Genomic DNA, 17838 nt, shown 5'->3' with positions numbered 1-17838 from the left:
TTAACCCTTTGTTTTCCACAGCTGAAGAAAATGATCAGTTTTATTTTTGAGAGAGAGAACTGTTTCCTGCAGTAGTAGAAAAATAAAATAAAGAGAAAAGCAAAGAATTGTGGTATTATCCGGGGCACAGTTTCTATTTGTGAAACTTTTGTCCTTATAACCACATAGAAGAACCTCCTTTTGCAGCTAAAGTAAGGCCGTGTGTGTGTGTGTGTGTGTGTGTGTGTATGTGTTGAGGAAGGCTTATTACTATGGGAAAAATATTTTTCTTAATTTTCTCCTCAAAATGAGTCAAAGAATAATATCCTAGTTTGTATAATATAAAGTTAAATATCTTTGTAGAAAATATAATAATGTAATTTTCAAAAGACCTCATTTCTAGGCACAAAAGTTCATACACTGTAGGAAACAAAGGCATGGAGGCATTTTTGAACTTTTGACTTTTCATTTTCTTCTTCCTAGCCCATATCTCAATGGCAAATCTAAATAGACTAAAGACTCCAACTGCCGATGCAACAGGTGATAGTTTTATATGAAGCCTGTGAAAGAACTTTGTCCCTTTTTTCTTTGGTTCAAAGTGCACAAAGGGTGGTGCTATAGAAGCAGAAAGACTTTATAACCCAACAATTTCCATGTTACTTGGAACTGTTGCATCTCTGAGGCACATGGTTGTCTGGAGCTAAAGATGACTTTGTTAATATTAATAATCAGAAAGTAACTTTATAACTGGAAGAACTCCAACAGTCTGATTTTAGGAATCTAGTAGCTGACTCACCCTTCTTGTTTAAGCTATCAACTTCTGAGGAATTACTAGGTTGTGACAAGAGTTTGCATGATATAGCTTACCTGTTCAGGATTTTGCACTACATATTGCCTAATAGTGGTCTGCGGATATGTAGTGACTTTCACTGTTGGAGAATGGAGTTCCTGTGAAGAAAAGATAAAAGCTGTATATAATCATAGTTATTTAGTGACCTTGCAGCCAGAATAATAGGGAGCAATTTTCAGAGTGAAATTTTAAAAACCATTTACATAAATGATGACATATGAATTTATGTTTTGGTTAATTTCAGTCTGAAAAACATACATGAAGGAGTGTGTTTATGGGCTCAGCACCATGCTAGGTATTTCTATTATACTCATTGCATAGTAATTCATCACACATTCCAAACTATATTTGATGAGAGTTTCAAAATATTTGTTTCATTGTAAATGCCCCCACGTGATTAGAAGAAAATATAGCTTAATATTTATTAATCAGAGTTTCTGTTTGGAAAGGACATCCTATATTTTAAAAAATGAAAGGAGACGCAAAGAGAAAACTGTGTGTGTGTACACTTAAACATTTAAATCTTCAGTGTGGTGGTGGGCGAGGGCCATAAATAATGTTAAAAGGGAGACAAAACACAAGAACAAAGTCATTTGTAAATTTTGGATGGAAAAAGAGTGGTATCATTAATATAAAGAGAGTTTTATACCTTGGTGAGAAAAAAAATCTTCACACTAATAGAAAAATGAGCAAACGGTATGAAAGCAGAAAAGAAGAAAAGCAAACGATTAACAAACAACAAAAATTATTCAAACAAACTAAGAATCAAGTAAACATAACAAAAGAATACCATATTTTAACTGAGAAAATGTTAAAATAATAATGCTGATGAGGGCACAGTAGGAGGAGCATTTTCCTGTGGAGAGGGGAAAGATTAAATAATCATGCATAAGCTGAAATATGTAGCCATCGAAATAATGATCTTGATAATACAAATTTACATTAAAAACTCATAACATTATGTAAGATTAAATGAGAATGAAGATATAAAACTGCATATATGGTATGATCTTAATTTTTTATTTGAATGGAAGAAAACACAACAAAATGCTAAGAGTACCATCTCTGGGTAGAGGATTGGTCATGAGTGAATTTTATTTTTTCTTCTTTATGTTCTTTTGTATTTCCAAATTTTCTAGAAAAAACATTTTTTGTCAGAAGTAAAATTTACAGCAAACTTAATTATAGAGCCATTTATTATGAAAAATAACAGTAAATGCAATTTTATGACTGAATTTCAGTGTAGTGAACAGCTCTGTGATTTAAGTAGACTTACTTTTCTGAGCTAATCCTATCTTGGTGGTCCATCCCATGGGGCTCCCCTTTTAACTCAGTTGTAACCTTTATTCCACTGTCCTATGTTTTGTTAGTGTGTGACCCATGTTAGTCTGAGGTCTTTGGGAGTAGTGATTGGTTCCTATTCACCTTTGTGCAATATTTGGTACACACTTGGCAGTCAGCAAATGTTCGCTGAATAAATGCATGACTCTAACTGACCTAGCTCTAGGCCAGGCCGAATTGGTACATGGTAGGCAAACTTTTCTTTGATAATCTTACTTGTTCTGCATAATATCACCTTTTCCTCACTGTACCCCAGGTCTAGAGACCAGCTTTTGTCCATTTGTCCCTTCACTATTCAAGTTCACATCGTGACACTTCAGTCTGGGCAGGCATGTTTTCTCAGAACAGTATCTTTCTCCCTCCTATCTTCCAAATCCTGCAGCCTTTATACTCCCCTCCTGTGTACTAACAAACTTAAGATGTCATATGGTTTATTTACTCAGAATTTACTTTTTAATATGTGGGACTAGCTCATTAAACACATATTTGTTAATATGGTATTTAATTATTATTACAGGTACCTACCTTTTGGAGATATAATGTGTACACTCAAAAATAATCTTAAAAGTGGGATTATTAGGTCACAAAGGTTAAGGGAACTTGAACTTGTGTGTCTTTCAAATCATGCACCTTGGAGAAGGGCTAGTTCTGACCCTGCAAGTTATTCTCTCTGGATATAAATGTACAGTATTATCATTCACAAAGCCACGTCCTCACTCAATCCAAGATCTAGGTACTTCATTTCTGCTCAGATCAAAGACCCTTAAAATATACATAATCAGTGGGAGATCCTTGGAGAAAAATAAACTGCACTCAAACAAAAGCAATCAGATTGAGTAGATAATGAAATTGAAAAACCTCAATCCACAGCACTTGCTTCACATTCCTATAATGGGCTGAGCTGACTTTCATATGTAAGGCTCTCCTTTCCAGTTTTATGTTCCTGAATTTTTGTGAATGTGTAAAGTTTTATGAGGGCCTAAACATCACTTAAACAGACAAGCAAGGTTTACACAAAAAGAAAGTAATCTGATCTAACCCATATCTTATTTTACCTGTTCAATATTTGGGGTTATATGTACAGTGTTTGGGGCACAAGTAGATATTTTCAGAGTTGTAGAATGAAGTTCCTGTTGATAGAAACAAAAGGGGGTTCAGAAACTGTTACTGAGCAGTGTCGTTTAAATGTCTTAGGTTCTTGGGCTTCCCTGGTGGTGCAGTGGTTGAGAGTCTGCCTGCTGATGCAGGGGACACGGGTTCGTGCCCCGGTCCGGGAAGATCCCACATGCCGTGGAGCGGCTGGGCCGGTGAGCAATGGCTGCTGAGCCTGCACGTCCAGAGCCTGTGCTCTGCAACAGGAGAGGCCACAACAGTGAGAGGCCCACGTACGGCAAAAAAAAAAAAAAAAAAAAAAGTCTTACGTCCTTAAGGTATTATTATTTCCTTTATTTTTATAATAATCCAAATTTGTCAGAAATAAGAACGTTATTTAGTGCTTTCTTAGATGATGTCCATCTCTCCAAAGAGCACATTACCAATTCCTTTGTCAGCATTGCAAGTAATCTAATGAAAAATAATTTCTAGAATGCTTTCATAACAGTACATACTTCTTTCACTTTTAGTTTGCATCCTTTTTTTTGCTTTTTTGAGAACTCGCCTGATGTATCCCCCGATGTTATTGTATGTCTGCAATTAACAAGATTTAAAGTTTAACAAACAAAAACATTAAATGTAAAAATATCTGAAACCAATATAGGAAACTACCTTTGAAAACTCAACTAAGACTACTGCTCTTATATTACTTCAAGCTGATTTTTAATTATGCTTCATGTGATCTGCTTCTAGTTTAATTTCAAAGAGTAGATTCTAATGTTAAAGAATGATCCATAAAGATGAGAGTATGATTTTTGATAATGTTTAGATAAAATGTTCACTCTATCGATTATGCTGGCATTCTTAACATTTTTCCCAGATCAGCAAATTGCATAACTTTATCAGTGTGCAAAGAGTCGACAGCATTACTCAATTTCTTCATACATTACTATAATTTACAACCAATTGACACAACTCCAGGATATATTCCTAAAACGATAAAAATAGTGTTTTCTTCAGATCAAGGAGGTATTAAAAATCAGAATCACAGACTTACAAGGGAAACACTGACAGACTCATATCAAAATATAGCTATAATGTAGGTGTAACGTGCTGTTCTTAAAACAGGACTGTGCATTTACTCAGACTGCCAAATGTTCTGCATGCTGTGGTTTTCCTTTTGGTGCAACTTGTAACATTTTCATCCTTCCTCCCTCTGTTACATCAACAGCAATACTGCAAGCTTAATGTTTCTAGGCAGACTTTGAATAGGTTCCCAGATTTCCTGCTGGTAGCTGAGGATAATTGCTCAGACAAATGCACAGAATTAAAGACTTTAGACCAAAAATGTACGTGTTCTTCAGTTTAGGAAAATGGTTACAAATACAACCAAGTGCAGGTGGATTTGGCCCAGAGATCCAACAGGAATAAGTTCAGAAAGACAAAAAATGTGATTTTTAGTTATACAACAGTGCATGAATACACTCTAACATAAAAATTTATAAAGTCAAAAATCTTCCCTTAACCATCCTCCCTTCATTCAAATCTCTTACCCATATTTATACATATATGTATAAATAATATTTACTGCTTTTATTATTCTGCAATATAAGCCTAACAATATCTCATATTATAGATTAATGTCTTAATTCATTATTTTAAATTATAGTGTTCCATAATGTTTGTTTGATAGTTTATTTATCTATCTTTTTAAAATTGTTTCCAGGTTTCCACTATGCTGCAAAGAGCATCCTTGTGCAATGTGAGTACTTCTCTAGAATCCCACAAAGTGGAATTACTAGAGCACAGAGTATGTGCATTATTCATTTTAATACATACTGCCCAATTGATTTCTCAAATGGCTATGCCAATTCCACATCCATCAGCAAGTGTAAAATTACTCATGTGTGAAAGATGCTTTTATGAAAACTTTTAGCCTTTTTAGGCTGTAGCTAGTAATACTAGGGTTATTTTGAGAATACAGTTAGTGCACACTGCCTGGTACCTGGTTCTATAGATGGTAGTTCTTTCCCCTTCCCTTTATCCTATTCAAATATGATGACATCAGAAAATTAAACAGAATGAAACTTCACTAGCTATGTGGAGTAGCTTTTAAGATGAAAGAGTGTACTGAGAAGTTTTATAAACTTGCTGAAATTAACCCAAGTAAGAATACACACACATACACAAATATGTGTGTGTGTGTGTATGTATCTTACATATTTAAGGCATATATTGATAGGCAGTTACTTTACTCAGATGCCAAGATAGCAGATATTCAAAAGGCAAATTGGTGTATTTACACAAAGACTAGTCTAGTGCTAAAATGAAGAAATTATTCAATCTTCTTATATTTGGAAAGCTGGTACATTAATTCCACAAATTATGCTTTACTTAATTGTTCTGAGCCTTCATTATTAGAATTGATCTAGGCAAATGTGGCTTTTCCCATACAATCGTTATGGAAACGAAGGACAAATGGAATGACTTCAAAAAGTAAAATATTAAGGTGGTAGCTTAATATGGGTCAAAGAGATTAAGACGTATGGCAGTGACCAGAATGAGTTTAAATTACAGCAGTATTAGACTTATCATAAGATGGGAAAAAACCTATCTGAATATAAGGTATATTAATTTCAGAAAAACTTGCTAAAGAAAACCCTTTTCCCCTGAAAGTCTACAGAATTAGGTAAGTAGGGTGAGTAAAGGTCCAAAATGAACATTGTCTTGATGATGGAAGTTACTTTCAGTGGCATCTAGAGCTAGGCAGGATTGCAGCAAGTCATCCCACAAGTAGTCATTGCCTATTCTACAGGAAGTGATCAAAAATGTTTGTGAATGAATGAATGGATGAATGAAGAGGATGTCTTAGTTTTAAAGGCATCTCAGGAATAGAAATCTAAATCTCTCTCTTGATAACCTACATCAATGTTTAATTTTCAGCATCACTCATCTGTACAGAGCTTCCCTAAATCCTTCATGTTGAAATCATTAAATCTAATGAATAGTTACATCTTTTGTACTTATGCCCTCTATGCCATAGCCCCATGTTCCTTATAACAAAATAACTGAAGGCTGGGGAAGGGGTGGTGGTGACTATCATAATATAGTGGAAAGAGTCCTGTGCTTGAAGTCCAGAGCCCTAGGTTCTACTTCTAGTTATACCACTATACCACCAGCCAGTTATGATAATGAACACTCATGCCATCTTCCTGAGCTTGTTTCCTCATGTGAGAAACGGGATGTGGGTATGTTTAAGTGTGGACTGGAGGATCTTTAAGCCTCATTCTATTTCCGACATTCTGTGAATATAAGAGATCACTCCCAGCTTATTTTTCCATACAGACAAGACAATTTCAAATCCTTTCAACTTGTCAGTCTTGTTTTCCTTTGATGAAGATAATGACAACTAACACCTATTAAGAGCTTTCTATGCCAAATATATTACATAGATCATCTTATTTAACACTCAGAAAAACTGTCATCAGAAAGGTACTATTATAATAACCCCATTTTACATATGAGTAAAGTTAGACAAAGATAAGTTAAGTAGCTAGCTGAAGATCACACAGCTAATACTAAGGTGTTGGGATTCCAACTCAAATAGCATGATGCTACTTAATCACTAAATCCAGAACTCATAACCTTAATCACTATACGTTCCCACACCTATAGCCTGCCTCATTATATTTTCTGTTCAAGTTGTGGAACAAAATTCTACTGTTAGATTTGAGTAATTCCCATAATAGGAGACTAGATATTTGACTCTTTTTATTATTTACTATCAAAAGTAACTTTTTGGTGCCTGAAAACAAGAAATCCACCTATAACTGACCGTGTGAGAGAATAGCCCTGATTAAATATTTTAAACTTCTACAAATACAATAGGGTTTTTTTTAAAGTAGACAGCATTATATATTTAGATTGTACATACAGAACTCTAAACTTAATAAAACATTGAATTTTTATTTAATTTTCATATCATTTAAGCCCTTTGATTTTGCAGGAAGGCCCTACATTTTCTAATCAAATATTCAGCCTAGTATTGAGTCGTTTATTCCTGTGGCTCATATTTGCTAAATACATAAATATTGCCTGTTGGCAACATTCTTTAGGTAGAGTTTTGTTGAAAAATAATTTTGTTTATAATTAGTAGATTTAAGCTTAGTATGAAATCCAAGGGTGTTTTTCCCACGATGACTAAAGTCATTTTCTACTTTGGGAAAGTTGTAGCAGCCCTCTTCCCTCTTCCTCCTCCTCCCCACCTTTTTCCTTCTCCTTCTCCTCCTCACCCTTCTCTTTCCGTTTTTCTCCTCCTTCTCCTCTTATAAGTACATGTGGCATTACCAATTTTAAGATCAGAGTGGATTAAAATCAGTCTGCTTTTCTGGGATAATTTTACAACATCACTTGAGATAATTGTTCATACCTTTGTTTAACCTAAATCCGAGTTGGGATACAGGAATCAGATATCAGAGACTGTATGACATAAATAAGAGTCAAATATATAGATCAGGAATATCCAGTATAGCATGGTGGTTACAAGCATAGACCTAGAACTAGACTGCTTAGATTTAAATCCCAGTTCTACCACATACTAGCTCCATGAACTTGAGCAAGTTACATAGCACTCCTGTGCCTTTGTTACCTCATCAGGAAAAATGGGAATGATATTTGAACATTACTTACTAAAGTTTAAAATTAATTCAGTAGCTTAAGGGACATAGGCAGTTCCAGAGAGGCTATGAAACCCAGATCATGTGCTAAAAGAAAGGGAGGTGCATTTTTATTGAGGAGGGTTATTTCATCATTTTCCTCTATTTAAATATTTACTCTTTCAAAAAGTAAGGTTCTGGGGAAATTATATAAAGGATAGATACAGTCACCCCTCCGTATCCACAGGTTCTGCATCTGCAAATTCAACCAACGAAGGATTGAAAATATAAAAAAAATCTGGAAGTTTCAAAAAGCAAAACTTAAATTTGGTGTGCTCTCTCAACTATTTATATAGTATTTACACTGTATTTACAAATCTAAAGATGATTTTAAATACGGGCAAGGATATGCATAGGTTATATAAGATACTTGACAATCAGTTAGAAGAGGGCTTCCGGGAAGATGGCGGAAGAGTAAGACGTGGAGATCACCTTCCTCCCCACAGATACACCAGAAATACATCTACACGTGGAACAACTCCTACAGAACACCTACTGAATGCTGGCAGAAGACCTGAGACCTCCCAAAAGGCAAGAAACCCCCCCACGTACCTGGGTAGGGCAAAAGAAAAAAGAATAAACAGAGACAAAAGGATAGGGACAAGACCTGCACCAGTGCGAGGGAGCTGTGAAGGAGGAAAGGTTTCCACACACTAGGAAGCCCCTTCATGGGCGGAGACGGCAGGTGGCGGAGGGGGGAAAGCTTCGGAGCAGAGGAGGAGAGCACAGCAACAGCGGTGCTGAGGGCAAAACGGAGAGATTCCCGCAAAGAGGATCGGTGCCAACCGGCACTCACCAGCCTGAGAGGCTTGTCGGCTCACCCGCCGGGGCGGGCAGGGCTGGGAGTTGAGGCTCGGGCTTTGGTTGGAGCGCTGGGAGAGGACTGGGGTTGGCAGCAAGAACACAGCCTGCAGGGGTTAGTGCACCACAGCTAGCCGGGAGGGAGTCTGGGGAAAAGTCTGGACTTGTCCAACAGGCAAGAGGCTTTTGCTTCCATCTTTGTTTCCTGGTGTGTGAGGAGAGGGGATTAAGAGCACTGCTTAAAGGAACTCCAGAGAAAGGGCGCGAGCCGCTGCTAAAAGCGTGGACCCCAGAAATGGGCATGAGACGCTAAGGCTGCTGCTGCCACCACCAAGAAGCCTGTGTGCGAGCACAGGTTACTATCCACAACCCCCTTCTGGGGAGCCTGTGCAGCCCGCCACTGCCAGGGTCCCTGGATCCAGGGACAACTCCCCCGGGAGAACGCACGGTGCACCTCAGGCTGCTGTGACGTCATGCCGGCCTCTGCCGCCGCAGGCTCGCCCCGCACTCCGTGCCCCTCCCTCCCCCTGGCCGGAGTGAGCCAGAGCCCCCGAATCAGCGGCTCCTTTAACCCCGTCCAGTCTAAGCGAAGAACAGACGCCTACGTGGCGACCTACACGTAGAGGCGGGTCCAAATCCAAAACTGAGCCCCTGGGAGCTGTGCAAACAAACAAGAGAAAGGGAAATCTCTCCCAGCAGCCTCAGAAGCAGCGGACTAAAACTCCACACTAAACTTGATGTACCCTGCATTGGTGGAGTACATGCATAGATAACGAATCATTCCAAATTGAGAAGGTGGACTTTGAGAGAAAGATTTATGATTTTTTCCCCTTTTCCTCTTTTTGTGAGTGTGTATGTGTATGCTTCTGTGTGAGATTTTGTCTGTATAGCTTTGCTTCCACCTTTTGTCCTAGGGTTCTATCCGACCGTGTTTTGTTTGTTTTTTAATATTTTTTTTCCTTAATTATTTTTTCTATTTTAATAACTTTATTACATTTTATCTTACGTTATTTTATTTTATCTTCTTTCTTTTTTTCCTTCCTTCCCTCCTTCTTCCCTTCCTTTCCCCCTCCCTCCCTCCCTCCTTTCTTTCTTACTACTTCTACTCATTCTTTCATTTTACTTTTTCTCCCTTTTATTCTGAGCCGAGTGGATGAAAGGCTCTTGGTGCTGCAGCCAGGAGTCAATGCTGTGCCTCTGAGGTGGGAGAGCCAACTTCAGGACATTGGTCCACAAGAGACATCCCAGCTCCACACAATAACAAACGGCAAAAGCTCCCAGAGATCTCCACCTCAACACCAGCACCCAGCTTCACTTAACAACCAGCAAGCTACAGTGCTGGACATACTATGCCAAAAAACTAGCAAGACAGGAACACAACCCCACCCATTAGCAAAAAGGCTGCCTAAAATCATAATAAGTCCACAGACACCCCAAAACCCACCAACAAATGTGGACCTGCCCACCAGAAAGAGAAGATCCAGCCTCATCCACAAGAACACAGGCACTAGTCCCCTCCACCATGAAGCCTACACAACCCACTGAACGAACTTTAGCCACTGGGGACAGACACCAAAAACAATGGGAACTACGAACCTGCAGCCTGTGAAAAGGAGACCCCAAACACAGTAAGATAAGCAAAATGAGAAGACAGAAAAACACACAGCTGATGAAGGAGCAAGATAAAAACCCACCAGACCTAACAAATGAAGATGAAATAGGCAGTCTACCTGAAAAAGAATTCAGAATAATAATAGTAAAGATAATTCAAAATCTTGGAAATAGAATAGACAAAATGCAAGAAACATTTAACAAGGACCTAGAAGAACTAAAGATGAAACAAGCAACGATGAACAGCACAATAAATGAAATTAAAAATACTCTAGATGGGATCAAGAGCAGAATAACTGAGGCAGAAGAACAGATAAGTTCTTATTCCACGGATAAAATAGTGGAAATAACTACTGCAGAGCAGAATAAAGAAAAATGAATGAAAAGAACTGAGGACAGTCTCAGAGACCTCTGGGACAACATTAAATGCACCAACATTTGAATTATAGGGATTCCAGAAGAACAAGAGAAAAAGAAAGGGACTGAGAAAATATTTGAAGAGATTATAGTTGAAGAGATTATAGTTGAAAACTTACCTAATATGGGAAAGGAAAGAGTTAATCAAGTCCAGGAAGCACAGAGAGTCCCATACAGGTTAAATCCAAGGAGAAATACACCAAGACACATATTAATCAAACTGTCAAAAATTAAATACAAAGAAAACATATTAAAAGCAGCAAGGGAAAAACAACAAATAACACACGAAGGAATCCCCATAAGGTTAACAGCTGATCTTTCAGCAGAAACTCTACAAGCCAGAAGGGACTGGCAGGACATATTTAAAGTGATGAAGGAGAAGAACCTGCAACCAAGATTACTCTACATAGCAAGGATCTCATTCAGATTTGATGGTGAAATTAAAACCTTTACAGACAAGCAAATGTTGAGAGAGTTCAGCACCACCAAACCAGCTTTACAACAACTGCTAAAGAAACTTTTCTAGGCAAGAAACACAAGAGAAGGAAAAGAGCTACAATAATGAACCCAAAACAATTAGGAAAATGGGAATAGGAACATACATGTTGATAATTACCTTAAATGTAAGTGGACTAAATGCTCCCAGCAAAAGACAGGATCGGCTGAATGGATACAAAAACAAGACCATATATATGCTGTCTACAAGGGACCAACTTCAGACCTAGAGACACATACAGACTGAAAGTAAGGGGATGGAAAAAGATATTTCATGCAATTGGAAACCAAAGAAAGCTGAAGTAGCTATTCTCATATCAGACAAAATAGACTTTAAAATAAAGACTATTAGAAGAGACAACATAGGACACTACATAATGATCAAGGGATCAATCCAAGAAGATATAACAATTGTAAATATTTATGCACCCAATACAGGAGCACCTCAATACATAAGGCACATGCTAACAGCCATAAAAGGGCAAATCAGCAGTAACACATCCATAGTAGGGGACTTTAACACCCCACTTTCACCAATGGACAGATCATCCAAAATGAAAAGAAATAATGAAACACAAGCTTTAAATGATACATTAAACAAGATGGACTTAATTGATATTTAAAGGACACTCCATCCAAAAATAAGAGAATACACATTTTTTTCAAGTGCTCATGGAACATTCTCCAGGATAGATCATATCTTGGGTCACAAGTCAACCCTTGGTAAATTTAAGAAAATTGAAATTGTTTCAAGTATCATTTCCGACAACAAAGCTATGAGACTAGATATCAATTAAAGGAAAAGATCTGTAAAAAAATACAAACTCATGGAGGCTAAACAATACACTACTTAATAACGAAGTGGTCACTGAAGAAATCAAAGAGGAAATAAAAAAATACCTAGAAAGAAATGAAAATGGAGACACGATGACCCCAAATCTATGTGATGCAGCAAAAGAAGTTCTAAGAAGGAAGTTTATAGCAATGCAATCCTACCTTAAGAAACAGGAAACAACTCGAATAAACAACCTAACCTTGCACCTAAAACAATTAGAGAAAGAAGAACAAAAAAAACCCAAAGTTAGCTGAAGGAAAGAAATCATAAAAATAAGATCAGAAATGAAATGAAGGAATCGACAGCAAAGATCAACAAAACTAAATGCTGGTACTTGGAAAAGATAAACAAAACTGATAAACCATTAGCCAGACTCATCAAGAAAAAAAGGGAGAAGACTCAAATCAATAGCATTAGAAATGAAAAAGGAGAAGTAACAACTGACACTGCAAAAATACAAAACATCATGAGAGATTACTACAAGCAATTCTATGCCAATAAAATGGACAACCTGGAAGAAATGGACAAATTCTTAGAAATGCACAACCTGCCAAGACTGAATCAGGAAGAAATAGAAAATATGAACAGACAAATCACAAGCACTGAAATGAAACTGTGATTAAAAATCTTCCAACAAACAAAAGCCCAGGATCAGATGGCTTCACAGGCTAATTCTATCAAATATTTAGAAAACAGCTAACAACTACCCTTCTCAAACTCTTCCAAAATATAGCAGAGGGAGGAACACTCCCAAACTCATTCTACGAGGCCACCATCACCTTGATACCAAAACCAGACAAGGATGTCACAGAGAAAGAAAACTACAAGCTAATATCACTGATAAACATAGATGCAAAAATCCTCAACAAAATACTAGCAAACAGAATCCAACAGCACATTAAAAGGATCATACAACATGATCAAGTGGGGTTTATTCCAGGAATGCAAGGATTCTTCAATATATGCAAAACAATCAATGTTATAAACTATATTAAAAAAGTGGAGGAGAAAAACCATATGATCATCTCAATAGATGCAGAGAAAGCTTTCGACAAAATTCAACACCCATTTATGATAAAATCCCTGTGGAAAGTAGGCATACAGGGAACTTTCCTCAGAATAATAAAGGCCACATATGACAAATCCCCAGCCAACATTGTCCTCGATGGTGAAAAACTGAAAGCATTTCCACTAAGATCAGGAACAAGAAAAGGTTGCCCACTCTCACCACTGTTATTCAACATAGTTTTGGCAGTTTTATCCACAGCAATCAGGGAATAAAAGGAAATAAAAGGAATCCAAATCGGAAAAGAAGTAAAGCTGTCACTGTTTGCAGATGACATGATACTATACATAGAGAATCCTAAACATGCTACCAGAAAACTACTAGAGCTAATCAATAAATTTGGTAAATTGGCAGGACACAAAATTAATGCACAGAAATCTCTGGCATTCCTATACACTAATGATGAAACATCTGAAAGTGAAATCAAGAAAACACTCCCATTTACCATTGCAACAAAAAGAATAAAATATCTAGGAATAAACCTACCTAAGGAGACAAAAGACCTGTATGTAGAAAATTATAAGACACTGATGAAAGAAATTAAAAATGATACAAATAGTTGGAGAGATATACCATGTTCTTAGATTGGAAGAATCAACATTGTGAAAATGACTCTACTACCCAAAGCAATCTACAGATTTAATGCAATCCCTATCCAGCTACCACTGACATTTTTCAAAGAACTAGAACAAAAAATTTCACAATTTGTATGGAAACACAAAAGACTCTGAATAGCCAAAGCAATGTTGAGAACGAAAAACGGAACTGGAGGAATCAGTCTCCCTGACTTCAGACAATACTACAAAGCTACAGTAATCATGACAGTATGGTACTGGCACAAAAACAGAAATATAGATCAATGGAAGAGGATAGAAAGCCCAGAGATAAACCCATGCCCATATGGTCACCTTATCTTTGATAAAGGAGGCAGGAATGTATAGTGGATAAAGGACAGCCTCTTCAATAAGTGGTGCTGGGAAAACTGGACAGGTACATGTAAAAGTATGAGATTAGATCACTCCCTAACACCTTACACAAAAATAAACTCAAAATGGATTAAAGACCTAAATGTAAGGCCAGAAACTATCAAACTCTTAGAGGAAAACATAGGTAAAACACTCTAAGACATAAATCACAGCAAGATCCTTTTTGACCCACCTCCTAGAGAAATGGAAATAAAAACAAAAATAAACAAATGAGGCCTAATTAAACTTCAAAGCTTTTGCACAGCAAAGGAAACCACAAACAAGACCAAAAGACAGCCCTCAGAATGGGAGAAAATATTTGCAAATGAAGCAACTGACAAAGAATTAATCTCCAAAATTTATAAACAGCTCATGCAGCTCAATAACAAAAAAAACAAACAACCCAATCCAATGGGCAGAAGACCTAAATAGACATTTCGCCAAAGAAGATATACAGACTGCCAACAAACACATTAAAGAATGCTCAACTTCATTAATCATTAGAGAAATGCACATCAAAACTACAATGAGATATCATCTCACCAGTCAGAATGGCCATCATCAAAAAATCTAGAAACAATAAATGCTGAAGAGGGTGTGGAGGAAAGGGAACCATCTTGCACTGTTGGTTAGAATGTAAATTGATACAGCCACTGTGGAGAACAGTATGGAGGTTCCTTAAAAAACTACAAATAGAACTACCATATGACCCAGCAATCCCACTACTGGGCATATACCCTGAGAATACCATAATTTAAAGAGTCATGTACCAAAATGTTCATTGCAGCTCTATTTACAATAGCCCGGAGATGGAAACAACCTACGTGTCCATCATCAGATGAATGGATAAAGAAGATGTGGCACATATATACAGTGGAATATTACTCAGCCATAAAAAGAAACGAAATTGAGCGGTTTGTAATTAGATGGATAGACCTGGAGTCTGTCATACAGAGTGAAGTAAGCCAGAAAGAGAAAGACAAATACCATATGCTAACACATATATATGGAATTTAAGAAAAAAAATGTCATGAAAAACCTAGGGGTAAGACAGGAATAAATACACAGACCTACTAGAGAATGGACTTGAGGATATGTGGAGGGGGAAGGGTAAGCTGTGACAAAGTGAGAGAGTGGCATGGACACTACCAAACCTAAAATAGATAGCTAGTGGGAAACAGCCACATAACACAGGGAGATAAGCTCGGCGCTTTGAGACCACCTGAATGGGTGGGATAGGGAGGATGGGAGGGAAGGAGACGCAAGAGGGAAGAGATTTGGGAACATTTTTATATGTATAACTGATTCACTTTGTTATAAAGCAGAAACGAACAACAAAATAAAGATACTTGAGCATAAGTGGATTTTGGTGTCCGGAGCAGAGGTCCAAGTATCAATCCTCCTCAGATAGCAAAGGATGACTATACCTGCATACATACAGAAAAATATTTCATTCAGCTCTTTTCAAAAATTTTATGAATTTAATTCTTCTTCTACTGAAATTGTCATTCTAAACTTGTACTTTGAAAGTTTGTGGCTTCCTTTTTTGTTTCATTCCTATGTTTCCGTTAAAGCTGACCCTGTACTTTGGCAGCCCTTTGATCGCACATTTGCACCACCATGAATTTCTTTGAATTGTAATGATCTTAGAGGTAGTTCTATACGTAAATGAGTAGCTTGGATATATAGTATATTCTATATGAATATGAATATTCATATATGAATATTCTATATGAATATATAGTATAGTATATAGTATATAGGACTGTAGTGTCCAGTAGAACTCTCTGCAGTGGTGGAAATGCCCTGTGTCTGTGCTGTACAGTTCAGTAGTCACTAGCCACATGTGGCTGTTGAGCACTTAAAATGTGGCTATTGCAGCTGAGGAACTGAATAATTAGTTTTATTGGATTTGAATTAATTTAAATGTTAATGTAATTAACCACATACTACCCTACTGGAAGTGTAGCTCTAGAGGAAGTATTAAGTGCATTAGGTAAGAGGCAGACTGCAAGCAAGCTTTAATGTCAGCATCACTACATTTTAAAAAGGAAAAAAAAAACACACACTAAAAAAAACTTCATTTCAAATATTGAGGTTCAAGTTCAAAGACTCTAAGAGCATGGGAACTTCCAAATTACTCTTTCTAAAGGATATTTATGCCAGTAAACATTATAAATACATCCCTGCTGCTCCAGTCTTTTGATCATATACCATGTTTCAGAAAATTGCTTTAATGGTTTTCCTTGTTAGTCTTTCTTAGCTAGTAGAGCCCTAATAAGCCTTTCAAGCATATGTGTTTACCTAATCTTCCCAGTGTCAAAGGAACCCTTACTTTATAGTCTATTCATTTAGTTTATTACCGTAGTTTGTGCAGCTATCAGCTTTTGTTGGCTATATTTTTATAAATCAATAATACAAACAGAAAGAATTATCCAGTGCTAACTCTGTGCTGGACACCTTCACATGTTATCTCAATACTCACTACAACTCTGAAGGAAGGTATTATTGTCCCCACTTTACAAATGAGGACACTAGGTCATGAGAGGTCAAGTCATTTATTCTGGGTAATACAACATTAACATGATGTGTCAGGCACTGTGCTGTGTAATTTTCACCGTATATTATCGCATTTGACTCTAATAACAATCCTATGACTTAGGTGTTATTATCACCCCATTTTATAGATGAGGCAACTGAAGCATATAGCTAGCAAGTCCCTGAACCAGGAATTAAACCAAAGAATTTTAAAACCTAAGCTTACACTATTAGCCACTACACTTGACTGTTTCATAGTTCAGTTCTCCCCAAGTCTACCTCATCAATGCACATTTATTATTTGTAGTTCTCTCTGGGACACTACACATAGATTCATTTGCATGGGCACTTTCTCCACACAATGTTCTCTGTGACTGATCTTTAGGCTCTACGTAATATGAACATTTTCAGTCAATACCTATTGGCTTTCATTTTCCTATTGATAGCTCTGATCAAAGAGTTCAAGACCTCGGTGCAATATGTAAGGGAGAGACAGCAAGACTGCTGGGAACGAGAATTAGGTAATAGAAAAGATTACATGCATAGTACAGGACTTTGTTCTTTAAATATTTGGAATCTTGTTGAAATAAACATGGCACTCTTTCCTGTTGCCTAATTTGAATTTTAAAACTTTACTTAAAAACTAATACATAATATAATGTTCCAAGAAGGAAAACCATGGGAATACGCTCCTGTCAGTTTTAATGACTATGAGAATCACTGAAAGTAATGAGTGACTTAGGAAAAGGCTAGGCTGAATAGTTTCAAAAGAAGCAGTATCTTTAAAAACCACCTGAAATTTATGCTGACAGAATTTGCCAAGGCAAACGGCCATTTAAATAGGCCATTTAAATAAATTTTCGGAATAGTTTGGGAGATGCTTTTGTTAGAAACTGTCAAAGACAGTAACATGGTTAAACACTTGCCTTAGGTTATTGTTGAGATGCTGTTCTGAACTTTGTACAGGAAGAAACATGTAAATTATAATGACCTCTGTTTATATGAAACAAACACTTCCTTAATTTAGGATAAAATCTGTGATTCTGTTCTCATGTAAAGAAAGCAATAGAATGTAATAGTAATAGAACTCCTTCCACTCATCCCTTCCCTCCAAGGAAAATCTCTCATTTAAG

The 17838-nt window shown here is 36.9% G+C and overlaps 1 protein-coding gene across 6 annotated transcripts in view; it reads right to left on the bottom strand.

Moving 5' to 3' along the window:
* The window catches only part of POF1B (POF1B actin binding protein), a 102675-nt gene that overhangs the window by 79954 nt on the left and 4883 nt on the right, over positions 1-17838 (bottom strand). For 3 of the 6 annotated variants that reach the window (XM_060138241.1, XM_060138243.1, XM_060138244.1), the window contains 2 exons: positions 3226-3300; positions 847-927 (listed from right to left, as the gene is read on the bottom strand). In XM_060138241.1, the coding sequence (XP_059994224.1) occupies positions 847-927; positions 3226-3300 (156 nt within the window). Of the gene's footprint in view, positions 1-846; positions 928-3225; positions 3301-3777; positions 3857-11422; positions 11469-17838 lie in introns of all 6 variants that reach the window. The other 3 variants (XM_060138246.1, XM_060138247.1, XM_060138242.1) reach the window with 3 other exon arrangements.

Source organism: Lagenorhynchus albirostris, chromosome X, assembly GCF_949774975.1.
Source record: "Lagenorhynchus albirostris chromosome X, mLagAlb1.1, whole genome shotgun sequence".
In the NCBI taxonomy this organism is placed as follows: Eukaryota; Metazoa; Chordata; class Mammalia; order Artiodactyla; family Delphinidae; genus Lagenorhynchus; species Lagenorhynchus albirostris.
Note: the sequence above shows the minus strand (reverse complement) of the source record. Positions and strands in the feature narration are given on the sequence as shown.